The 24,839-nt window shown below is 42.8% G+C and overlaps 3 protein-coding genes and 1 long non-coding RNA gene across 14 annotated transcripts in view; 2 read left to right on the forward strand and 2 right to left on the reverse strand.

Annotated features, from left to right (window-relative positions):
* Positions 1–102: 102 nt before the first annotated feature.
* On the reverse strand, positions 103–14,945 carry Nfs1 (NFS1 cysteine desulfurase). Of its 2 annotated transcripts, none has more exons than XM_048349107.1 (13): positions 14,718–14,945; positions 14,106–14,215; positions 13,046–13,162; positions 11,963–12,046; positions 11,634–11,786; positions 10,542–10,635; positions 9,254–9,388; positions 5,924–6,081; positions 4,588–4,693; positions 4,426–4,507; positions 3,055–3,138; positions 1,531–1,620; positions 103–820 (listed from the first exon to the last, which is right to left on the reverse strand). In XM_048349107.1, the coding sequence occupies exons 1-13, from the start codon at positions 14,812–14,814 to the stop codon at positions 757–759; spliced, it is 1,374 nt and encodes a 457-aa protein (XP_048205064.1). In that variant the 5' UTR covers positions 14,815–14,945; the 3' UTR covers positions 103–756. The 2 variants fall into 2 exon arrangements, with proteins under 2 accessions (XP_048205064.1, XP_048205063.1); XM_048349106.1 differs by having other exon boundaries at positions 14,106–14,209; positions 14,718–14,925.
* Positions 5,879–23,499, forward strand: LOC125353425. The gene is made up of 3 exons (XR_007211320.1): positions 5,879–5,888; positions 8,756–8,761; positions 23,421–23,499. It is a non-coding gene; the product is annotated as an uncharacterized LOC125353425 (long non-coding RNA).
* Positions 14,865–17,982, forward strand: Romo1 (reactive oxygen species modulator 1). The gene is made up of 3 exons (XM_048349110.1): positions 14,865–14,980; positions 15,203–15,333; positions 17,789–17,982. The coding sequence occupies exons 2-3, from the start codon at positions 15,203–15,205 to the stop codon at positions 17,895–17,897; spliced, it is 240 nt and encodes a 79-aa protein (XP_048205067.1). The 5' UTR covers positions 14,865–14,980; the 3' UTR covers positions 17,898–17,982.
* The window catches only part of Rbm39 (RNA binding motif protein 39), a 30,334-nt gene continuing 25,424 nt past the window's right edge, over positions 19,930–24,839 (reverse strand). For all 10 annotated transcript variants that reach the window (XM_048349097.1, XM_048349096.1, XM_048349099.1 and 7 more), the window contains 4 exons: positions 22,758–22,839; positions 21,806–21,911; positions 20,998–21,076; positions 19,930–20,908 (listed from right to left, as the gene is read on the reverse strand). In XM_048349097.1, coding sequence (XP_048205054.1) covers positions 20,808–20,908; positions 20,998–21,076; positions 21,806–21,911; positions 22,758–22,839 — 368 coding nt within the window. In that variant the 3' untranslated portion in view covers positions 19,930–20,807. The remainder of the gene's footprint in view (positions 20,909–20,997; positions 21,077–21,805; positions 21,912–22,757; positions 22,840–24,839) is intronic.

A 24,839-nucleotide genomic window follows, 5' to 3' on the forward strand; every position in this document is an offset into this window, starting at 1 on the left:
AAGAAATCTGAAGCTGAGTAATTTATAGACATCAGTTAGAAAAATCTTCTTCCCAAGCATGGCTGTAACTTGTCACTCACACTCATAAAATCACATAGGAAATCAAAGAAAGTAACTTTATTTCTCCAGTGTTTAAACAAATTTTAAGAAAAAAAGATAAATTATTAGAATGAGTGGTATCATAGATATTGGTATTGCTAGTAAGTACAAAAAAAAGGGAGGGGATAAGAACAGAAAGGAGACAAAGGTAATAGGAAACTTGCTGTTGGACTACTGTCAACATAAAGAGATGTTCTTTGAGCCACATACACAAAAAAAGATTACTGACGTTGATAATGTTTGTTGCAGAAGGAGCCAGTCCAGCTGACAGCAGAAAGTGATGATTTAAATGTCCACGTAGAAATACACAATCCCTGAACAAGGAGCCTTCCTCCAGATTCTCTTGCTCTTCCCACAAAGGACAAATATACCAGCAGCAATATCATAGCAATGTGTCTTTTGCCTCGGCATAAAAATGTCCATATACTGTATGATCAGAGAAGGACTCCTGCAGAAAAGTGGGGACTGTTCCCCTCTAAAGGGGCTGAGGCTGGAGAAAGATATTGTCCTTCTATTTCTGATATAGAATCTGGCTGTGCTGAAGTCAACTGGGCTATTCCCATTTTGGTTGAATATGGAGCATCCACTGGGTGTAGCAAGGTCCTGGGCTGTTCCTGGGTCAATGAGGCAGGAAGAACAAAGCCAGCATAAAGACTTCTAATGCTGAGTCCACTTGATGCTCTTGAGGTCAATGCCATCCTGCACCATCTCCCAGAGAGGACTGCCAAAGAGAAGAGACACTGAGCGGGTGAAGGCTTATAGAGGAAACAGGCAACACTGGCTCTAAGGCCCTAAGCAATGACTTATTTTCTTCTCTAACTTTTGCCCTTGTGGACCCCCCATAGGGAAGAGTTAAAGAAAAGGTGACATTGTTAAGAAGCATTGTACTCATAACCTGACTTATGGAATTATAACCCCTTTATACAACTGCTTAATAAAAAAACAATAAAAATAAGTAAGTAATTAAATCTTTCCCAACTGCCCCAAAATCCTGTTTTTAGCCTCTGCCAACAAACAGGGATAACTTGGTACCTCAGGTCAAGAAGACCCTGAGATAATTTCATCAGGGATAGTTTATTCTTGAAATTGTCATCCCAGTTCGAAGACAGTTGGGGGAACCAACACTCTTGACTGGTACAAGCAGCACGTTTCAACCCCTTTACTAAGAGCTACTACATATGTGGCTTGTCCAAGTCAAGGGCCATGGGAACCAGGCTTCTAAAACCTATTTTGTGTGTATTGGAGGGGTGGGTGTTACTGAGGCTTGAACTCAGGGCCTGGGTAGCCTCCTGAGTAGCTAAGTTTACAGGCATGAGCCACCAGTACCCGGCTTACTTCTTTGGTCTCTGAAAGTGTGAACACACAGTCTAAAGACATGAGAGAAGAAAGCACTACAATTTCTCCCCAATAGTCTGATTTATCTGTGCACACCTCATTTCTCTAAGACGTTTCACGTGTTGAATACATTTCTCCACAGTGTAGTCCACTTCCTCCTCTGTAGTAAAGCGGCCAATCCCAAACCTGAAGAGGCACAGAAGAACTCTGTCAGAGCTGGCACTGGGGTAGTGTTCTTCTTCAATACTCACTGAGGACCTTCATAGAGAGAACAGGGCCCTACTTGTCTAAGACACAGTTTTTCATAACATATTCTCTGGATTAAGGTATTAGAATCCCCTAAGAAGTTTCTTACTACTCCTGCAGACAGACTGGGGGGGACGACTCAGAAATTGTCATCTTTCACAAACTTCCCAGGTGATACTCAATAAAGTCTCAGAAGCTCTACACTAAAAAGTTTCACCAAAAAAAATCAAGAAGAGAGAAGAAAGGGCTATATTGCAGAGTATATTTCAGCAGTAGAACACAAACTTAGCACATGCAAAGGCTTTTTGTTTTTTGTTTTTGCCAGTCCTGGGTCTTCAACTCAGGGCCTGGGCACTGTCCCTGAGCTTGTTTTTGTTCAAGGCTAGCACTCTATCACTTGAGCCACAGTGCTACTTCTGGCATTTTCTGTTTATGTAGTACTGAGGAATTGAACCCAGGCCTTCATGCATGCTAGGCAAGCACTCTACTACTAAGCCACATTCCCAGCCCCACATGCAAAGACTTTGATTCAATTTCTGGCACCAAAACAAAAATAAAACAACAAAAGAAAAACAAGGGATATAGAAAACCAGACAGAAAAAAAAACCTATAACAGGAGATGAATAATAAAGGTAATGCCAGCTGGGTGCCAGTGGCTCACTCCTGTAATCTTAGCTACTCAGGAGGCTGAGATCTGAGGATCGTGGTTCAAAGCCAGCCAGGGTAGGCAAGACCATAAGACTCTTATTTCCAATTAACCACCAGAAAACCAGAAGTAGCCCTGTGACTTAAGTGATAGAGAGCTAGCCTTGAGCTGAACTTGCTCCAGGACAGAGCCCAGAGATCAAGCCTCACGACTAACAAAAAGAAAAAAAAAAAGTAATTCTTTAGGGCTTGTAGTTTAGCTTAGTAGAGTATTTGCCTAGCATTGAATGAGGCACTAGGTTCAATCTCTAAAATCAAAGGAAAAAGAAAAGATACTTGTAAGACATGTTGCAGCTCAACATGCGTGGTGTAGCTCACCTATAATCATGGCACTTGGGAGGCTAAGATAAGAGATTTTGGCTCAAGGTCAGCCTGTTACATAGAGAGACCTTATCTCAAAAAGGTAGGGAGGGTGCTTGGGCAAGGAGGGTAAAAGATGAATATGATTGTAATAAACTGTCAACATATATGAAAATATAACAGTGGTAAAACCTGCTGAAATTATACTTGGAAGGAGAGAGGGAGGTAAGGAAGAGGTGAGGAGGTGATTGATTGGAGTATCTTGGAAACAAGCATAGAAATGTCACAATGAATCTCTCCAGATAGCTAATGTATACTAAAAGAAAATTTACAAAAACAGAAAAAAATGTTGCAGCTAAACTCACTGACCTGATAGAAGAATGTGCTAAGTCCTCATCAGTGCCAATTGCTCTAAGGACATATGAAGGCTCCAGGGAGGCAGAGGTGCAGGCACTGAGAAGAGAGACACCAGCCTTTCTCAGTTCATCATCAATACCTGATTTCAGCGAAACTCCATCCCCACCCCCAGGGCTTCCTCCTTTCAGACAGTGATCTTCAGTTTTACCACAGGAACAAAAGAGACCTAATTTGCCAGGGCCAACGGGCCTGAGGCTGCCCTGTACAGCCTAAGATGTGAACCTATCTCTGCTAACCCTTACATGGACAACTTCTTCAAAGAAGGATACCATAGAGTCATGAGAGATAATGGTACCCCATGTTTGGAACTCACAAAAAGGAGCAACAAAGAACTGTGTCCTCACTCTTCCAGCACAGAAGATATTATCTGTATGAATCCAGAGAGCAACTAAACTCTTGGTGGGAGTATTTTTCAATTCTGAAGAGGGCAAAAGAACTCCTAGCATGACCTTAGAATAGATACAACACTTGGGACCACAAAAGGCATCAAATTTTCTCCCAAAAGCTAGGTGCCAGTAGCTCATGCTTGTAATCCTAGTGACTCAGGAGGCTGAGATCTGAGGATCACAGTTCAAAGCCAGCCTGGGCAGGAAAGTTTGTGAGATTCTTACCTACAACTAACCACCAGAAAACAGGAAGTGGTGCTGTGGTTCAAAATGGTAGAGCACTAACCTTGAGCACAGAAGCTCAGGGATAGTGCCCAGGCCCTGAGTTCAAGCCCTTCTAAGGTAAACAGGCTGTCTCCTACTAGCAATAAGACAACCTTTCCCATGAATAAAGACCTTTTGAGCATGGGACTGGTGGCTCAAACCTATAATCTTAGCTACTGAGGAGGCTGAGATCTGAGGATTGCTGTCGAAAGCCACCCAGGCAGAAAAGTCTGTGAGTCTCTTTTTTTTTGTTTCTTTTCCAGTCCTGGGCCTTGAACTCAGGGCCTGAGCACTGTCCCTGGCATCTTTTTGCTCAAGGCTAGCACTCTGCCACTTGAGCCACAGCGCCACTTCTGCCTTTTTCTATATATGTGATGCTGAGGAATTGAGACCAGGGATTCATGTATACGAGGCAAGCACTTTACCACTAGGCCAAATTCACAACCCTCTTATCTCAAATAAACAATTCAGAAAACCTGAAGTAGTGCTATGGCTCAAATGGTAGCGTGCTAGCCTTGAGGACAAAGAAGCTCAGGGACAGTGTGAGTTCAAGCTCCAGGACTGGCAAAAAAAAAAAAAACAAAAAAAACCCCTCTTTTATCTGTCTTCTCCATAATAGGAGGCTTAGTAACCTAGACAGCACTAACAAGCCACACTATCTGGTCGGGCTCACCTCCCTGAGGATAAGGCAACATCCTTGAGTGCCATCAGCAGACTCTCTCCTTCCACATATGCAAAGGAGAGGTTGACACAGCCTAGAGAAGAAAAACACTCGTGAGCATGAACTCAAAATCTCAGCCTATTCCAGATGCAGGTTGAGAGGGCATGTCAATACCTGGGTAGTGCTGTTCAGGGTCGCCATTCATCACCACATCTGGAAGGCTCTTCATTATCTTCTGTATCAGCCGCTCTGATAACTTTGAGATCCGCTTGTGATCATACTAAGGAGAATCAGGCGAGGAACAACCATTAGTAATACCAACCAACTTGAAAACAAATAGTTTGAAAAGTTCTTCTCTTCTCCACAAGAGTGACTTATGAATCAGACCCAAATACCATCGTATGTTACTGGTGAAGATGACTGCATCTTCAGAATTGAATAGTGTCTGGTGTGCTTAGTAACTAAACACATGGTAGCAACAACTCAGAAACAAATGAGGTAATAACTACTAACAGGGTATAGGTTTTAGAACCCCTGATACCTCCCTAAGGACAAGGAGCCAGCAGCACCTGGATAGGGCAAGATTTTTCTTTTCTTTCCTTTCTTTTTTCTTTTCTTTTTTTTCCTTTTCCAGTCTAGGTCTTGAACTCTGGGCCTGGGTGCTGTTCCTGAGCATTTCAGCTCAAGGCTAGTGCTCTACCAGTTGAGCCACAGCATCACTTCCAGTTTTCTGATGGTTAATTGAAGATAAGAGTTTCATGGACCTTCCTGCCTAGGCTAGCTGTGCACCATGATCTTCAGACATCAGCCTCCGAGTAGCTAGGATTACAAGCGTGATCCACCAGTGCTGGGCTTTCTTCTTCCTCTCTCTCTCTCTCTCTCTCTCTCTCTCTCTCTCTCTCTCTCTCTCTCTCTCTCTCTCTCTCTCTCTCTCTCTCTCTCTCTCCCTCTCTCTCATTTCCTTTTGGCAGATAGGGCTTGAACTCATGCTTGCTCAGCTTGTGTGCTCAGCTGGAGCTCTACCACTTGAGCCATACTCCTAGCTTGGTGTTTTGCTGGTTATTTTGTCTCTCTCTCTTTTTTTTTTTTTGGCCAGTCCTGGGCCTTGGACTCAGGGCCTGAGCACTGTCCCTGGCTTCTTTTTGCTCAAGGCTAGCACTCTGCCACTTGAGTCACAGCACCACTTCTGGCCATTTTCTGTATATGGCTGGGGACTCAAACCCAGGGTCATGTATATGAGGCAAGTGCTCTTGCCACTAGGCTATATCCCCAGCCCCATTTTGCTGGTTATTTTGGAGATGAAATCTCACAGTCCTTTCTGCCCAGGCTGGCTTCAAAGTGATCCTCCTAAGTAGTTAGGATTACAGGCATGAGCCACTGGTGCTCAACCGCAGGGTTTTCTTAAACCTCCTCTTGCAACAGAGATCTGATTCAGCCTTGTTGAAATGCCACTAAATATGAGACCTGGGCACAGGGTAAGAAGCGTGGAAGGGAATTGCTCTCCCCATACCTCCATTTCTTGCTGTGCCACCTCACACGCAGCCCCAAGTCCCACCACCAAGGGGGTGGGCACTGTCCCAGACCGCATACCCCGCTCCTGCCCCCCTCCACTCTGCAGGGCTTCCACACGCACTCGGGGCCGGCGGCGGATATAGATGGCACCAACGCCTAAGAAGCAAATTTTGTTAGATAGAAAAAGAGAAACACAGATAAAACATGATATCACTTGCCAATGAATCAAAATAGTATTTAAAATTTTCTGCCTAAGTTGAATAAAAAAGTTGAGGGAGTCTTTAGCTTCCATTTCCTGCATGGAGAATAGGAATTTTTTCCCCACTATTTTTCCAATTTTAGTCCTGTTATAAAAAATAAAAAATATGGGTACTGGGAATATGGACTAGTGGTAGATAGAGTGCTTGCATTACATATATGAAGCCCTGGGTTCGATTCCTCAGCACCACATATACAGTAAAGGCCAGAAGTGGCGCTGTGGCTCAAGTGGTAGAGTGCTAGCCTTGAGCAAAAAGAAGCCAGGGACAGTGCTCAGGCCCTGAGTTCAAGCCCCAGCACTGGCAAAAATAAATAAATAAAAATGTGAGCTGGGAATGTGGCTTACTGGTAGAGTGCTCACCTAGCATGCATGAAGCCTTATGTTTCATTCCTCAGCACCATATATACAGAAAAAGCCAGAGTGGCACTGTGGCTCAAGTGGTAGAGTGCTAGCTGAGCACAGAGAGGCTCAGGGATAGTGCCCAGACCATAAGTTCAAGCCCAGGACTGGCAAAGAAAGAAAGAAAGAAAACTAGTTAAGTATGGTAACCCCACTTGCAATCCTAGCATTTTTTAAGCTGAAACAGGATTTCAATTTCTTTTTTTTTTTGGCCAGTCCTGGGGCTTGGACTCAGGGCCTGAGCACTGTCCCTGGCTTCTTTTTGCTCAAGGCTAGCACTCTGCCACTTGAGCCACAGTGCCCCTTTTGGCCATTTTCTGTATATGTGGTGCTGGGGAATTGAACCCAGGACCTCATGTATACAAGGCAAGCACTCTTGCCACTAGGCCATATCCCCAGCCCAGGATTTCAAGTTCTATGCTGGCCTAGGGCAGCCTGGACTACATAATGGGACACTGTCTCAGAGGAAAGGAAGAAAAGGAAAGGGGAGGGGAGCAAAACAACACATTAAAAACATTCTTTACAATCTAAAACCTTTAGAAGCCATTTTTCATTTTTTTCCAGAATCTATTATACTTCTTCCATAAGATGTACATATAGGGCTAGGAATGTGGCTTAGTGGTAGAGTGCTTGCCTAGCATGCTTGAAGCCCTGGGTTCAATTCCTCAGCACCATACATAAAACACATACAAATGACTTTTTTCTTTTTCTGATGACTATTTTTAATTTAATTTTATTAGCAAGGTGATGTGCAGAGAGTTATAGTTACATATATGATGACTGTATTCTTTACCTTACATACTGTATATTCACCTGCACATCTTTGGGAAGGTGGGGGAAATAGCCAGAAGTGGCACTGTGGCTCAAGAGGTAGAGTGCTAGCCTTGAGCAAAAAAGAAGACAGGGGCAGTGCTCAGACCCTGAGTCCAAGGCCAAGGACTGGCAAAAAAAAAAAAATGTACATGTTGCCCGGTGCTGGGGGTTCATGTCTATAATCCTAGCTACTCAGGAGGCTGAGATCTGAGGATCATGGTTTGAAGCCAGCCAGAGTGTTATCTCCTATAAACTACTCAGAATACTCCAATAAGCCATTCAGAAACGGCTGGTAGTGGACCTGTGGTTCAAATTGTAGAGCACTAGCCTTAAGCGCAAAGAGGTTCAGGGACAGTGCTCAGGCCCTGACTTCAATTCCAGGACAAGGAAAAAATAAAGATGTACATACATATGGATACCCTTGCAAACACAGAATGTGTATTGGCATAGACATTAACCCAAAAAGTTCCATCCTATACTCCAGACACAAAAGAGTTTTGTCTTGTCTTTTATATTTTTTGTTGTTGTTGGTCATGGGGTTTGAGCTCAAGGCCTGGGTGCTGTCCCTAAGCTTTTTTTGCTCAAGGACAACACTGTACTACTTTGAGACACAGTACCACTTCCAGTTTTCTGGTGGTTAATTGGAGATGAGTCTCATGGACTTTCCTACTAGGGCTGGCTATGAACTGGGATCCTCAGATCTTAGACTCCTGAGTAGCTAGGATTCAGGCATGACCACTGGTACCTGGCCTTTTCTGTTTGTTGTTTGTTTTTATGGCTACCTTCATAAAGCAGAAGTTAATACTACCTTCCTAAGGTTGGGAGAACTGATAAAACTTTAGTTTTGAAATACTTCTGGGTCAGTAGGACTATAAGCAAAACAAAAAAGTGTCCTTAAAAAACTAAAAGGAAGGCTGGGAATATGGCCTAGTAGTAAAGTGCTCACTTCATATACATGAAGCCCTGGGTTCGATTCCCCAGCACATATATAGAAAATGGCCAAAAGTGGCACCGTGGCTCAAGTGGTAGAGTGCTAGCCTTGAGCAAAAAGAAGCCAGGGACAGTGCTCAGGCCCTGAGTCCAAGGCCCAGGACTGGCAACAAAAACAAAAAAAACCTAAGAGGAGCTGGGCATCAGTGGCTCATGCCTGTAATCCTAGCTACTCAGGAGGCTTAGATTTGAGTTTGAAGTCAGCCCCAGCAGAAAAGTCTGAGAGACTCATCTCTAATTACCTACCAAAAAAGCTGGCAGTGGAGCTGTGACTCAAGTGGCAGAACTCTAACCCTGAGCACAAAAGCTCAGGGGCAGGGCCCAGGCCCTGAGTTTAAGTTTCAGGACTGGCACAAAAAACTAAGCCAGGTACTGGTAGCTCATACCTGTAATCCTAGCTACTCAAGGAGGCTGAGATCTGAGGATTGTGGTTCAAAGCCAGCCCAGGCAGAAATATCTGTGAGACTCTTTTTTTTTGGCCAGTCCTGGGCCTTGGACTCAGGGCCTGAGCACCTTCCCTGGCTTCTTCCCGCTCAAGGCTAGTACTCTGCCACCTGAGCCACAGCGCCCCTTCTGGCCATTTTCCATATATGTGGTGCTGGGGAATCAAACCGAGAGCTTCATGTGTAGGAGGCAAGCACTCTTGCCACTAGGTGATATTCCCAGCCCCAGTGAGACTCTTATCTCCAATTAACTGCCAGAAAAACAGAAGTGGTGCTGTGGCTCACAGTGGTTGAGTAGTAGCCTTGAGCCAATGAGCTCAAAGACTTTTAGAAACAAACACCAAGATATGTTGAAGCTGATAGACTTCCACAAGAGAAAGCAAAGTTCTGGGAAAGAAGAGGAAATGTAGGACGAGTTAAGTACCTTTAGGACCATAGATTTTGTGACCACTAATGCTCATGAGATCAATTTTCATGTCATTGACATCAACTGGAATTTTACCAACAGCTTGGGCTGCATCAGTATGGAAGTACACCTTTCTGGAACTGCAAATCTGCCCTGAGAAAACAACAATAAACATACAGCATAGTATTGGGAAGTAACCTGGCAGTGGTCCCACGATGTATCAATTGTCTGTACCCATAGTAAATGACTAAGTTAATATATAGCAAATCTTCCCCCAGTTCCTGTCTCCCTCTTTCCCTAATCCCTGTTGCCTTCCTTATCTGTACCTTTCTTTTCAGTCTCCCTCTCCCTGTACCTCTCCTTCTCTGCTCCTAAAGATCATGGGCAAAATGCCAAATAAATATTCTGATTCACTGTCTTCTTAGTACTTCATTAACAATGGTCTTTCAATAATTCACATTCTGAGTTAGAAAGATTAATAGATCTGTGGGCTAAGAATCCATAAAGAGTGAAGATAATAAAGAAATCTACAGGGGAAAAATGAGAAGTAGAATGATAAAGGACTTTTTATTGTTGTTTTACAGTTTTTGGCAATAACTTCAATCAAATTTTTAAAAAATCGGGCTGGGAATATGGCCTAGTGGCAAGAGTGATTGCCTCATATACATGAAACCCTGGGTTCGATTCCTCAGCACCACATATATAGAAAACGGCCAGAGGTGGTGCTGTGGCTCAAGTGGCAGAGTACTGGCCTTGAGCAAAAAGAAACCAGGGACTGTGCTCTGGCCCTGAGTTCAAGCAAGCCCCAGGACTGGCAAAAATAAATAAATAAATAAATAAAATAATTAAAAACTTAAAAATAAAAAAATAAGACCTCACATACTTTGGGGCTGGGAAAATGGCCTAGTGGCAAGAGTGGTTGCCTCGTATACATGAAGCCCTGGGTTTGATTCCTTAGTACCACATGAACAGAAAAAGCCAGAAGTGGGTGCTGTGGCACAAGTGGTAGAGTGCTAGATTTGAGCAAAAAGAAGCCAGGGACAGTGCTCAGACCCTGAGTTCAAGGCCCAGGACTGGCAAAAAACAAAACAAGCAAAAAAATTTTTTTTAAATCATAAAGGGTACTACATTCAAATACTGGCTGTGCCATTCACATCAAACAAAAAGGTAGTTAAGCAATCTTTCCCTTCATTTCCTCACTGCCTCATCATTATACAGGTTATAAAACCCATCTACACCTGTTCCTGACGGTGAACACCAGGGATGTAAAGGGTTAGAGTTAACTCATGATAACCATGATACCCACCTATTTCAGCAATTGGCTGTTTCACTCCAATCTCATTGTTCACAGTCATAACTGAGACCAGGCTAGTATCTGGCTGAATGGCAGCCTCTAATTCCTAAGACGAGGGAGAAAGGAGATTAGTGAGGGCCAAAAAGGTCCTCACTAAACCAGAAGACAGGCAACTGCAATATTGAAAAGAGGTCTTTTACTTCATCTCTATCAGAATAGTTAAAATAACAGGGACTTTTTTGTGTGTGTGTGCCAGTCCTGGGACTTGAACTCAGTGCCTAAGGTGCTATACATGAGCTTTTTGCTCAAGGCTAGAGTTCTATCATTTGAGTCTCTGGCTTTTTTTTGCTAACTAATGGGACATCAGAGTCTCTCAGACTTCATTGCCCAGGCTGGTTTTGAAATGTGATCCTCAGATCTCAGCCTCCTGAACAGCAAAGATTACAGGCATGAGTCCTGCCCAGCTTAGCCCCCTCCCACCTATTTTTTTTTTTTTGGCCAGTCCTGGGCCTTGGTGGACTCAGGGCCTGAGCACCCTCCCTGGCTTCTTCCCACTCAAGGCTAGCACTCTGCCACCTGAGCCACAGTGCCCCTTCTGGCCGTTTTCCATATATGTGGTGCTGGGGAATCGAACCGAGAGCTTCATGTGTAGGAGGCAAGCACTCTTGCCACTAGGCCATATTCCCAGCCCCCCTCCCACCTATTTTTAGAAACTAATTTTTATTAACTTATTCATTAGTTGTATAATGGAGAGATTCATCATAACATTTCCATTCCTTCATACAATGTATCCTGATCAAACTCACCCACTATAATCAGTCTCCCTAATGCCCTATCTCCCTTCTAAAATAATTTCAACAGGTTTCATTGTCCTATTTCCAAATTTTACCAGCATTTTTCTTATGTATGTGGGCAGGGTGAGAGAAAGAGAGCAAGAGAAAGTGTGTATGTATATGTCTGTCTGTGTGTGTGTGTGTTTGTGCTTATACTGGGACTTGAACTCAGGGCCTTTTGCTCTCACTGAGCTTTCTTACTCATAATTGAAGATATACAGGGGGAAACCAGGCTCCTCCATTTTGTTTCTTTGTCAAGAGCCCCTCTTACCTTTAAGTCGATGATCCCAGTCTTCTGCACTGGGAGGTAAGTGACTCGAAAGCCTTCAGCTTCCAGTGAACGACAGGAGTCCAAGACACACTTGTGTTCTGTCTGGGTAGTGATCAGGTGCTTTTTCCGTGACCTATAGAACCTAGCTACACCCTAAAAATTGGTGATATTGAAAAAAAACACATACTCAGTGACAGCAATGGCATCAATACCATTTATATGGAGGATTATTTATTTATTTATTTGGTATGCTGGATGGAGCTCAAGGCTTTACTCATAGAAAGTAAGTACTCTACCACTAAGATAGACTTGCAGCCCTCTTCCCTTACCTTAATTGCTATATTGTTGGATTCAGTAGCTCCACTAGTAAAAATGATCTCACGAGGATCAGCTCCAATCAGAGAAGCTACTTGCTGTAAATAAAGACACATAACATTAAGCAAGAAAGGAGCTGCAAACAACTGGGGTAGATCTCTGGAGGAAGAAGAGCTCACTGCATTCCAACTGCCCATGGAGATGCTCTGTATCTACTAGATGTAGGTAGGTTATATACAGGATTATATTATCGTTTCCTAATTTACTTTATTGTTGTTTTAGAGGTGACATGCAGTGGGGTTTACTTTACATATGTCAGGTAATAAGTATATTCCTTTCACATAGTATCATCTGTTCCCTCATTTTCTTCCATTCCCTCCCTTCCATCTCCACCCATGAGTTGCATAGTTCACTTTAATCAATGTCCAGTGCAGCTAATGTGCTCTACTGCTGCACTCTTTCACTCTTTTTCCTCTGATTCTTCCCACCTTCCCAAAGATGTGCAGGTGAATATACAGTATATAAGATAAAGAATACAGTCATCATGTATGTAACTGTAACTTTCTGTACATCACCTTGCTAATAAAATTAAATTAAAAATAGTCATCAGAAAAAGAAAAAACAAAGGAAAAAGTCCTTTGTATGTGTATTATTTTACTATATATATAAAATATGGGTTTTTAATGCACATAAATACACTAACATCACCACTACTAACTTAAGTCACTTAATTTACCCTTAATAGAAGCTAAATGCTTAGTGACTCATCTCTATAAATCTACCTATTTCAGGAATCTAAGATCTGAGAATTGCAGTTTGAAACTAGCTTTGGACAGACAAATCCTTGAGACCCTTATCTCCAATTATCCAGCAAAAATCTGGCAGTAAAGTTGTGGCTCAAGTGGTAGAGTGCCAGCCTTGAGGACAAAAGCTAAGGGAACAGCACCCAGGCCCTGAGTTCAAGCCCCACAAGTGGTATACACACCCACCCTTCAAAACCATATTCACCTCTACCCTTCACCCCTCCTACCAAAAAGGAATCCTTGCACAGGCCACTGAACCCCTGTCCTCCAAGCCTCAGAGTATTCTGCACTAACCTCTCGAGCATGTTCCATAGCCGCCTCACTTTCCCAGCCATAAGCATGAGTCCGAGAGTGTGGGTTCCCATAGTAATGGAGGAAGTAAGGGAGCATGGCATCGAGTACCCGAGGGTCCTGAGCAGAACAGAGCACATCAGTCTCCTTGTGCTATAGGGTCAAGTCAAATCCCACTCCTTCTCCCCAGACCTGCCAATCCATCTCAACACACTCCCAACCCTTCAGACACTCCCTAGGTGGCTTCAAACATCCTTCTATTCCCTCAGGAATGAACAAATGTCAACCTAATGTACTGCTCATCTCAAACCATCTGCAATCATACTCTTCTACTAACCCCTTAGGTAGCTGGTAAACATGGTCTTGTTCTGAGAATTATTTCTTCTGCTCTTTCCATTCCTGGTAGGTAATGCAATTCATGAGGGGCCTGGCAAATATCCTTTCTCACACAGTGGTGAAAACTTAAGCTAAGGGCTGGGGATATGGCTTAGTGGCAAGAGAGCTTGCCTTGTATACATGAAGCCCTGGGTTCAATTCCCCAGCACCACATATATAGAAAACAGCCAGAAGGGGCACTGTGGCTCAAGTGGCAGAGTGCTAGCCTTGAGCAAAGAGAAGCCAGGGACAGTGCTCAGGCCTGAGTCCAAGCCCCAGGACTGGCCAAAAAAAAAACAAAAAAAAACTTGAGTTAATAGGAGAGTAGGGATAGTGGCAAAGGTAGAGTGTGTGCTTAGCAGGCACAAGGCCCTGGGTTCAGTCTTCAACAAACAACAACAACAATAATAATAAAGCATCTCTCATGTGCTAGGTTGCTATATCTTTTAATCCATTTAATTCTTGGTCAAGTTCACACAGTTACCAAGTGCCAGTCTGGCTAATTCTAGAGTCTAAAGTCCACTTCCAGTGAACTAAAACATAAACTCCCTACTTTGAGGGCCACGCTCTTGTCCTCTGGTCAGCACACTCAAGTGACTTCTACAGAGGCTCTTTTTTGGAATATTTTTGCGTCTTATCTTCAACTTCCTATAAACTTCCCGGGGAAAAGCTGCCCCTCCAACCTTACCAAAGGAGTCGTAGCTTGCACATCCATATAGAGAGGTCGCAGCACTGACTCTGCCTCAGGGGCAGCAGCTGTGTCTGAGGGAATAGTAGACTGGGGAGCATTATCTACAACTGACAAAAGTCAATCATCAATCAATCAGTCGAGCAGAGTGGCCAGGTAAGAAATGATGCAACTATGGCGCACAGGGTACGGGAGACAGCAGCTCAAAGGGGGATGGAGGTGAGATGAGAAGTTAAAGGGACGCTGGGGTCGGCTCTTAAGGCGGCAAGAGAAGCAAAACAAGAGACTCTCAGGCACGCTGCAGAAGGAGATCAGGGGTAAAGGGACGCAGGGGTCTTGGCCGGGGGACGCTGGTGACAATGTGCCCTCGAAGGCGGTGTGCAGGGCTCTAAGAGACAAAGCTAACTAAGAAAGCGGAGGTGGGAGAAACCGAGATCTCCTTCAACTGGATGGGACTGGACGGGACTTGGGCTAGCTTCTTGCAACAGCTGTCCGGGACAAGTCTGGCAGAGGTGACCCCCGGGCTCTGGGGGCGTGGAAGGCAGGGGGCTGAGGCGCTGAGGAAAGGTCCGCGCCTCCAGGGAGGGTGGCCGGGAGGGACTGGGAACGTACCGCGCAGGCGCAGCCCCCGGGTGGGGTCCGCAGGCCTCAGCCCCTGCACGGCGGCCGCAGCCGGAGCGGCCCGCCTCCATGCGGCTCGAAGCAGCATGTTTCCAGGTCGCAGAGCCCACCGCCCGAAGTAGCGCCGATCCTCGGGATTCGGGCTCCCGGAAGTACCCGCCTCGCGCTCCGGAAGTAATCCCTCGGGCCGCCCGTGTGCTCCGCCTTGCTTTCCGTGTGAGACGTGGAGCCGAGCGACCGAGGCCCAGAGCGAGGTGAGATGCGGGGGGTTCCCGCGCCCGTGGGTGACGGCGGCGGCAGCGGCGGCTGCGCCGCGCGGAGACGGGTCTCGAATGCGAAGTAGTGGGTGGGGTCGGGCCACAGCATGATTTCCTTCCCCGATTTCCCCGAATCCGCGGGCCCGCTCCGCACCCAGCCCGGGTCCTGCCTGGGCTTGCTGACGGGCCCGCACTTCCCTTTCCCCTCGCACCCCGCAGATGCCGGTGGCCGTCGGTCCTTACGGGCAGTCGCAGCCCAGCTGCTTCGACCGCGTGAAGATGGGCTTTGTTATGGGTTGCGCCGTGGGCATGGCGGCCGGAGCGCTCTTTGGCACCTTTTCCTGTCTCAGGTGAGGGTTGCAGTGGGGGTGATCTCTGGGTGGGACTTCCCAAAGCGTCTTCGCACTGGAGCCTAAAGTGAACCCACCGATTAACCAGCGAACGAGACCGATTCCTGACAACCTTTGAGGCCCGGAACCGCCGTGCTTAAGAACCTGAGGCTCTAGAGTCAAAATGGCTTTCTGACCCTTCTACTAGTTGGGTGACTTAACGCAAGTTTGAGGCTGGATCTCAAGTGTAAAGCCACGGTGGTAACATCTACCTCCACATTTGTTAAGAACCCGATCATCTTATTTTGCAAGGAATCTGCGCAGTAAGTGCTTGCTTGCAAATGTTGTGGCTGCTGTCATTTTTACTTCCGATTGTATAAAATGAAACAAGTCTGTTCGGCAGTTTTTATCCTGGGAACAGGATGTTGGGAGGAAGCAGATAAACCACTCTGAAACCTGGCATGGTGGCTGCAATCCTTTAATATCACCAGTAATTCCGAAGCACCCAGCCTGAATCCTGGAGACCCAGTCTCCAAAGAGACAAAAGAAACAAGAAAAAGTCTCCTTTCAGGGTTATGTCACATTTGAACAGTATTCCAAATTGTTAACTGCTCTCTAACTAGCACTTACTCTCTTACGCACTGGGCTAAAAATTATGAAAATAGTTCTGGAAATATGCTGTCCATTTACACCGGACACCTCCTGTAAATTATAGAGCTAGATCTTGAACCCAGGTCAACCCCAAAAATCAATACTATTAGCCAGAAGCTTGTGATTTATGCCTGCAATCCTAGTTATTCAGGAGGCTAAAATGTGAGGATAACAGTTTGAAGCCAACTCTGGCAGTCCATGAGATTCTAATCTGCAATTAACCACCATGAAGCCAGAATTGGACGTGTGGGTCAAGTTATTGTGCTAGCCTTGAGCAAAAAAGCTACAGGACAGTAACCAGACCCTGAGTTATCACAAAAAAATAAACAATAAAAAAAACTAATACCTTTGAGTACAAAAATGTTAGACAAGGCAGCATGGTGAAACATCTGTAATTCTTTTACTCTGGAGAGGAAAGCAGGAAAATATCAAATTTGAGGCCAACCTAGACCACAAAAGGAGTTAGTTCCAGACTAGCCTGAACTATATATACTATGACCCTGGCACAAAAATTAAGGCAAGTTGAGCTTAGTGGTTCCCACCTGTAACTGTACTCAGGAGGCTGAGATCTGAGGATTGAATATAAAACTAGCTAAGGAGGCTGGGAATATGGCCCAGTGGTACAGTGCTTGCCTCCTATACTGCTATGCCCTGGTTCGTTTCCTCAGCACCACATATATAGAAAAAGGCAGAATTGGTGCTATGGCTCAAATGGTAGAGTGCCTTGAGCAAAAGGAAGCCAGGGACAAGTCCCAGGCCTGGCAAAAAAATAAATAAAACTAGCCCAGGAAGGAAAATCCATGAGATTTTTATTATTCCTAGTTAAGTACCAGAAAGCTAGAAGAGCTGTGGTTCAAGTGGTAGAGTGCTAACTTTGAACAAAAAAACTCTGGCCCAGAGGGCCCAGGGCCCTCTGTTCAAGCCCTAGAATTGCAAACAGCACCCCTAAAAAAGTGAGGCAAATATCTAATTGAATCACATATATCCTGGAAGCAAAAGCAACCACAGAGCTGGGTGTCAGTAGCTCACATAGCTCCTAAGCTGTTTAAGAGGTTTGAAATCTGTGGATCAAAGTTTGAAGCCAGCACAGGCAGGAATGTCCATGATACTCTTACCTCCAACTAGACAATGAAAAAGCTGGAAGTGGAGCTGTGGCTCAAGGGGTAGAGCCCTACCTTTGAGCAAAAACGATCAGGGACAGCGTCCAGGCCCTGAGTTCAACCCACCCCAGAACTGGCACAGAAAAAAAAGCCAACTACACAAACTGATTTTCTGCTTGGTGTCAGTGATTCATGCATGTAATCCTAACTACTCAGGAAGCTGAGATCTGAGGATCACAGTTCAAAGCCAGCCCAGGCAGGAAAAATTTTGAGATTCTTCTCTCCAATTGACAACCAAAGAACCAGAAAAGTGAAGCTGTGGCTGAAGTGGTAGAGTGCTAGCCTTGAGTTCAAAAGCTTAAGGACAGTGCCTAGGCCCTGAGTTCAAGCCCCAGGTTTGGCACCAAGAAAAATACTTTTCTGACCTGGAGACATGGCTCAAGTGGCAAAATATCTGAGTTCAAAGTCCAGCACAATTTAAAAAAAAAAATCCACCTGGTTTCCCTATGTATTTTCCACTGTTTCTGCCTCTATCAAATGGCAGTTGATAAAAGCATTCATCAGAATGTCCTACAGACCTGGATGGATTCTTTTCTTCTCATGCCTATCCCAGATTGACCTCATCCAGCTAAGGCTCATCATTAGAATTGCAGATTAGAGTGGCAAACTTGATACTCTCCCTATAATTTTGTTCCCATATGGCCCCATCTTGGTTTCCTCCTCAGGATTGGAATGCGGGGCCGGGAGCTGATGGGCGGCATTGGGAAAACCATGATGCAGAGTGGCGGCACCTTTGGCACATTCATGGCTATCGGAATGGGCATACGATGCTAACCTGGGCAGTAGTTGCCTGCTACATCTACACCTTCCCATCGGTCACAGCCCTTGTATTATAATAAAACGAAGTCTTTGCTTCTCATTTTGTCTGTTGTTATTCAGCTTGACCAAAGCTGCTGTATATTTAAAGGATGTACTAATAGCTTTTTTGCTGTTTCACAAAAGAAGTCAGTTTAACGTAATTTGGTGGGTGTTACTGCTCTCCTCAAGGTATAGTCAAAGGTAGATTTCTTCTATATACTACTATCTACTATATCTACTACTACTACTATCTACTATAATTCTAACACTCAGGAATTTTGGAAGTTTTAACTTCTGTAATGGAATTTTGTATATCCTGAAATTGTTCTGGCTTCCATGACAAAATGTAAAACAACTTAATCCACTGTGAAACAAATTTATAACAAGCCATCACTTTCCAACTGGCTAAATCCCAGGTAACCTTTTAACCATCCTCCATGATGCAAACTGCGTATTTCTAAAATTCTGTTCATCAGGTTTTCAGGAAAATGCTTATATATAGTAAGGAGCCCACACAACATGCTAGACATTCTACCCTGCATTGGTTCAGTATTTCTTGGTCAGAACTTGCAAAGTTGGCAGTATGACTTACTGAGATCACCTACTAGCAGGAATTCAGGACACCATCAGGCCATAGCAATAATAACTGCGGGTTCCCACTACCCTTGCATTTTTAGACATTCCTTTGGTGCTGGTCAAATCTCACTTTTTTAACCAAATTGTCTTATTAGCATGTTTTCTTTTCTGGGCCAGTTCTGGGGCTAAACTTGGGAGCCTGGGCACTGTCCCTGAGCTTTTGTTCAAGGCTAGCATTCTACCTCTTGAGCCACTTAAGGCATTTTGTGTTTATGTGCTACTGAGGAACTGAACCCAGGACTTCACACATGCTGGTAAGCACCCTTACCACTAATCCACATTCCCAGCCTAAGAAAGCAGTTTTAAGCCACCAGTTAAACAGGACACGGCATAAAGGTACTGCTTCAGAAAACATGGCTTGAATATGGTCTTAATTCCAACAGCCAGGGCTACATAGAGACACCATGCCAATCCTGCTCCTTACAAAAAAAACAAAAATAATTTTTGAATTTTCAACTTTAAAAGCCTAACTGGCAGTGTAGCAACTGAAGTGGTGGTGCTAGCTTTGAGCAAATGAAACTCAGGGACAGTGCCAAGGCCCTGAGTTAAAGCTCCAGGACTGGCAAAAAAAAGAAACAACAAAAAATGGTGGCTCATGCCAGTAATGCTAGCAATTTAGCAGATTGAGGGAGGATTCAGGATAGTGCAAGTGCTAGAGCACTAGTAGAAAAGGCTCATGGATAGTTCCTTGGCACAGTATTGAAACACCAGTACTAACATTCACCTACAACTGGATAAATGGGGTCTAGTGGTACATGCTTGAAACCCCAGTACTTCATGACTAGAATGTTACCTAGGGCGAAGGCTAAACTGAAGAAACATTTTTAGTACAGGAGCATGAATCCATTACTGCATTATTTCAAGATCAGTCCTTGTCTGGGGAACACCTTTCTTTATGGAGGGGTAAAACAATGACACCTGGCATGTTAATCCCCTTCATTTTGGCGGAGACTGTTAAACAAAAATCAGCCTGATCTCCTAACTCCTGACTAGTTGGAATTGCAGCTGTCAGCTCAGTAGGTCAATTTAAACTACCAATTTTCTTAATACTTAGTGAAACAAAAACCAAATTCCTCCCCACCAGAGCACACATGAAACCAAAACCTAATGTCTTATGTTTGGTTTTATCCCTAAATTTTGATACATTATCAATATTCCAAACCTAGGTTATAATGACTATAATGTAAAAGTTAATAACTCAGATGAACATGGTGATATGCACAAATATGAAATATGAGCTAAGCACTCAGGAGATTAGTAAAATCAAGGCCAGGCAGACCTACTAATGTTAAGACTTAAAAACCAAAAAGGCAATGCCTACCTATTTAAAAAAAATACCTTGTATGACTTTAAAACATTTGAAAAATGAAGCTTTCTTGTGGCCTTTTTAAGAGAATTTTATTTGAGTGGTTCTTACAAAGATTGTTGCAATATGAAAGTCATTTGATAGAAATATCAAGCTGTCTTGTCAAACACACTGAAGTAACCCAAAAATATATTTCAGAGCTCACAGAGCTTAAAAAGAGCAAAGATTATATATATGCAACCAGACAAAACCTATTTCTGCATTTCCCACTTCTGCTCGAGTGCTTTGCTTAACAGACTGTTACTAAATACCTTCAGGAAATGCAGTTATCATTTTGTTTGGAATCTTAAAGACACTAGAACACATAGTATTTACAGAGAAACTTTTACAGGTGCATTTAACTAAAAAGTTACCATCAAGAAATAAAATTTTGAAATCTCCCTTTCTTGTGCCAGATGATCAGTATATGCAAGATGAGATACTAGCCAAATAGCTGCTTAGCTATCTTACATGTCCATACACATAAATGTGAATTCCAGACAACCTTGATAAATCAGGAGCCAAGTATCAAAATTAGTGAAATGGGAAGTGTAACTGTTGTTAAAAAGACACCTAAAACAATAAAAACATTACATATTTGTCTGCCTTGACAGAATGTACATTTGTTTCCCCTAGAGCTATTCCTATAGATCCTTAATGTAATTTTCTACATGAACATTTTAAAAGGCAGAACAAGAGAACAACTTTGCATACAGTGGGATATGCTAATTAGGGAGAATGAGCACACTGTATTCCTGTTAACATTTTTATTTTTTCAAAGTAGCAGGAATTGTATACAAATGACAGTAGACCCTTGCCTCTTTATTTTTATCTAAATAAAAGATAACTCAGGATGAATTCTCAAGAAAAAAAAAAGCTATGTACATAAGGGACTATATCTTCCTTCATCGTCTACTTGGAACCAGTAGTTGCGTTGCTGTCATAGAATCAGGAAATAGGTTGTGGTAAGTTGGAAGAGGTACATATGCTGCCGTTATCATTTTACCTGTTGAAATAAAAAGATGTTATGTTCAGTACTTTTAGTGTTTAAATTTATACAAATCACTTAAAAAAAAAAACACAAACCAAACTCACCAGCAAACCACCTGCCATGCAATGCATTAACAGCAGCAATAGCTGCAGCAATTGATGGGCACTTCACATACACATTGCCCTAAAGTACAAAAGCAAAACAAAATAAATGTAACATTGTCTCAACTCAGGGTACCCACCTTACCAATTAAGTATTTCATTACCATAAAATATCTGCATAGTTATTATTCCAACAAGTGAAATGAAAACCTAGCATGTAGAACATACTGGAAATATTTTCATTTTGAAATTGTATATTAAAGCAAACTGTAGATCCAAGACATCCCATAATTATATATAGATCAAAGCCAGGGATAAGTGGCTCTCTTTAATCTTAGCTACCAAAGAGGCTGAGATTTGAAGATCAAGGGAAGAAAGAAAGTCCATGATGTGCTTGCTCTCCAGCAGTCACCAAGTAATAATAAGCCAGAAGTGGAGTTGTGGTAGTGTCATCTTTCAACAAAATAACTTAGGCCCAATGACCTGAATAAAAATCAAAAGCCAGGTACTGGTGGCTCACAGCTGTAGTCCTTACCTACTCAGGAGGCTCAGGAGCAATCCAGGGCCAAAAAAAAAAAAAGAGAGACTCACCCCTTATCTCAAAATTATCACCAGAAAACTGCAAATGGAGCTGTGGCTTAAAGGGGTATAGTGCTAGCCTTGAACAAAAAAGATTAGGGACAGAACCCAGGCCTTGAGTTCAAGCACCATTACTGACCCAACAGAACACAACCACCACACAAGTATGTACAAAACACTAAAGGGAACAGAGCAATATTCTACAACTGTTACCTTAAAAAGATCAAAATACCTGAGCTGAATTTTTGTCCACATAAATATGAATAACTCCTCCATGTTTATTACATTCTTCAATCACATCATCTTTGATCTCTGTATCCCATCCAACTTCTTCTTCTCTGTAAGAAAGTTACTAAGGTCTGTAAATAGTATTCAAATAGTAAAATGTAGCATTTACTTACACATTGAAAATTAAATATGGGGGGTGGGAATATGGGTCTAGTGGTAAAGTGCTCTCCTCCTGTACATGAAACCTTGGGTTCAATTCCTCAGCACCACATATATACAAAAAGCTGGAAGTGGTGCTGTGGCTCAAGTGGCAGAGGGTTAGCCTTGAGAAAAAAGAAGCCAGGAGTGCTCAGGCCCTGAGTTCAAACCCCAGGACTGGCAAAAAACAGAACAAAACAAAGATTAAATATGGGGCTGGGAATACGGTCTAGTGGCAAAAGTGCTTGCCTCCTATACATGAAGCCTTGGGTTTCATTCTCAGCACCACATATAGAAAAGGCCCTAAGTGGCACTGTGGCAAGTGGCAGAGTGCTACACTCCCAGTCCCCCAACCATTATGAATTCCCACTAAATGGTCTGTTGTTTATTTTTTTCCAGTCCTGGGGCTGAGACTCAGGGCCTGAGCACTGTCCCTGGCTTCTTTATTTTGCTCAAGGCTAACACTCCGCCACTTGAGCCACAGCACCATTTCTGGCCATTTTCTGTATATGTGGTGCTGGGGAATTGAACCCAGGGCCTCATGTATACGAGGCAAGCACTCTTGCCACTAGGCCATATCCCCAGCCCCACTAAAGCTTTTTAAAAGAAATTAAATTTTATTGACAAAGTGTTGTCCTAAAGCTTTTAGGGAGGTAGGTAAATTATGGTGTGGCTCTAATCCGTACACATGCCAGCCTACCAAATACAAGATGTACTGAGACTATTACAACTTCCAATGTGTACGTAAATATACTTACGTTTGAGGATTGAACATGTTAGAGAGTTGGAAACACTGTGTTGCAAGTGGTTGGACAGAGGCGGCTGCAGCTAAAGCCGAAGCTTAAAAAAAAAAAGAGAGAGAAATTAGTTCCATGGAAAACGTGTTGAAATGATAAATCCAAAACCCACCCTCTACTAATGTTTATGGGTGTCACTCCACCAGTTTAAAGTTTTTGTATTTTCTGTAATGTGAAAATCACCCACTTCACTAATATACCTTTCTCTCAATCTCTTTGCTTTCATTAGTGTGGCTGTAACTCAGTAACTCAGTCTCACTTTGCTTTTTTGCTCAAGGCTTGCCACTTGAACCATAGCTCCAATTTGGGTTAAGTGGAGACAAGATCGTGACAGTTGCCAATATTAAGACCTCAATCTCCTGAGCAGATATATTTATAGGTAAGAGCCCCAGTGACTGGCAGTATCTTTATTACTACAACTATGTCAAAGGACTCATCCACTAAATCATACCTAGAGTAATTATGTAATGCCTATACTATGTAAGCCCTATATAAGTATATATTACACTATTCAGGACAAGGAAAAATGGTTGCACAAGGCAAGGTATATATGAAAATTCCCAGGTCCCACAATTTTCAATCTATAATTATGTAAATATTCTATGAAACGTACGAGCAGAGAAGGCTATCATATTTTAGATGGCACAAAACTCAGCTAACTATATTCAGCCACAATAAGTCTATACTTCCCATATTTCTTTGTTCGCACATAAATACACACTTTCTTTTAAAAGAGATAAGTCTCTTAGCAAAACAGGGAAAATGCTGAAAGAACAGCTTTTCTAAGTAAGATAATTTAAAAACACGAGCCACTGTAATGCACAAATTAAAAGCACATACATGTTTAAAGATTGAAAATTAAGAGTACTTTCAAACATAGGTGCTCCATGCTTTTATGGGACTTATTTAAAAAGCATTACCAGTAGCTGTTACAGAACTCACCGTAATCATAATATCTGACCAAATTTCTTTCCAATGCATAACAAACAATGCTAAGGATAAAACAATGCATTAAGAAAGGTAATAAAAATGAACAATTATCTGAGGAAGTATAAGATAAAATTCCAGTAAACAAAAATTAGGGCTATACATAAGACACCTTTAAAAAAAAGTAATTGTTTCTGGTTAAATTATTTGCATTATTTTCCCTCAAACAAGTATTTTCCTTTCAGAAAGCTTCACGTCCAGTAATGAAGCATTTTCTTATGTTTCCTTCAAAGCATAAGTACTCTCATAGATTAATTTAAAAATATTGCTAAAAAAACTAATGACAAATTCTACTGGAGCAAAGAGCCCCAGCACAGTGCTGTGCATGTGAAGTTCAAGCTACAATAAGGTGTGTAAATTCTCATCAACCTAAGGGCCATCTGCGCAGCATCACAAAAATGCATTTCCAAAAAAAGGTCGCAAGAGCATTTTCATTGTACTTAAAAAAGCTTTAAAAAAAGAACAGGCCTAACGAATCAATTCTCAGTTTCTAAAACCAACTGTTAGATTGAGTAAGAAAAATATTACAAAAACTTACTGAATACAGTTCAACATGTCACATGCAGTACCTAACAAAAATACCTCTCTACTTCTGAAAGTACAGTTTTGATTTCATGTGAAGACTGACAAATTTATTTATTTCTTATAATCAAAGAAATAAGTAAGCAGGTTAAACAATAAGCATAAGAAAACAATGGTACCCAACTTAAATTATACATTACGGTATGGCTAAGTGGTAGACATTTGATCATTTAAAGTAAGAAATTATGGCCAAACATGTAACTTAGACTTCTGCCTACTTCTACTCTTGGCTCAATACAAGCTTGCACTAATCATCATTATCAGAATACCATTTCTAAACAAAAACTGATGTGTGTGCATGTCCCAGTACCAAGTTTCGAACTCACTCTCATGCATAATCAAGCTTTTTGACTAGATCTCAGGCAAAGGCAGGCATAGCTGTCGGTAAGCTTTTCCATTCAAACCTAGCCCTCTACCACTTTGAGACACAGTACCAGTTCTGGTTTAATACTATTTAAGACTCTTGTGGACTTT

Source organism: Perognathus longimembris, chromosome 6 (genome assembly GCF_023159225.1).
Source record: "Perognathus longimembris pacificus isolate PPM17 chromosome 6, ASM2315922v1, whole genome shotgun sequence".
Lineage (NCBI taxonomy): Eukaryota > Metazoa > Chordata > Mammalia > Rodentia > Heteromyidae > Perognathus > Perognathus longimembris.

Excerpts from the sequence above, each read along its gene's own strand:
- Nfs1 (XM_048349107.1), bottom strand. The coding sequence starts at position 14,814 with ATGCTGCTTCGAGCCGCATGGAGGCGGGCCGCTCCGGCTGCGGCCGCC. Across the intron at positions 12,047-13,045 it reads CTATGGAACATGCTCGAGAG|CAAGTAGCTTCTCTGATTGG; the intron begins GTTAGTGCAGAA and ends CTTTATTTACAG. Across the intron at positions 11,787-11,962 it reads CCAACAATATAGCAATTAAG|GGTGTAGCTAGGTTCTATAG; the intron begins GTAAGGGAAGAG and ends ACCAATTTTTAG.
- Romo1 (XM_048349110.1), top strand. The coding sequence starts at position 15,203 with ATGCCGGTGGCCGTCGGTCCTTACGGGCAGTCGCAGCCCAGCTGCTTC. Across the intron at positions 15,334-17,788 it reads GGCACCTTTTCCTGTCTCAG|GATTGGAATGCGGGGCCGGG; the intron begins GTGAGGGTTGCA and ends TTTCCTCCTCAG.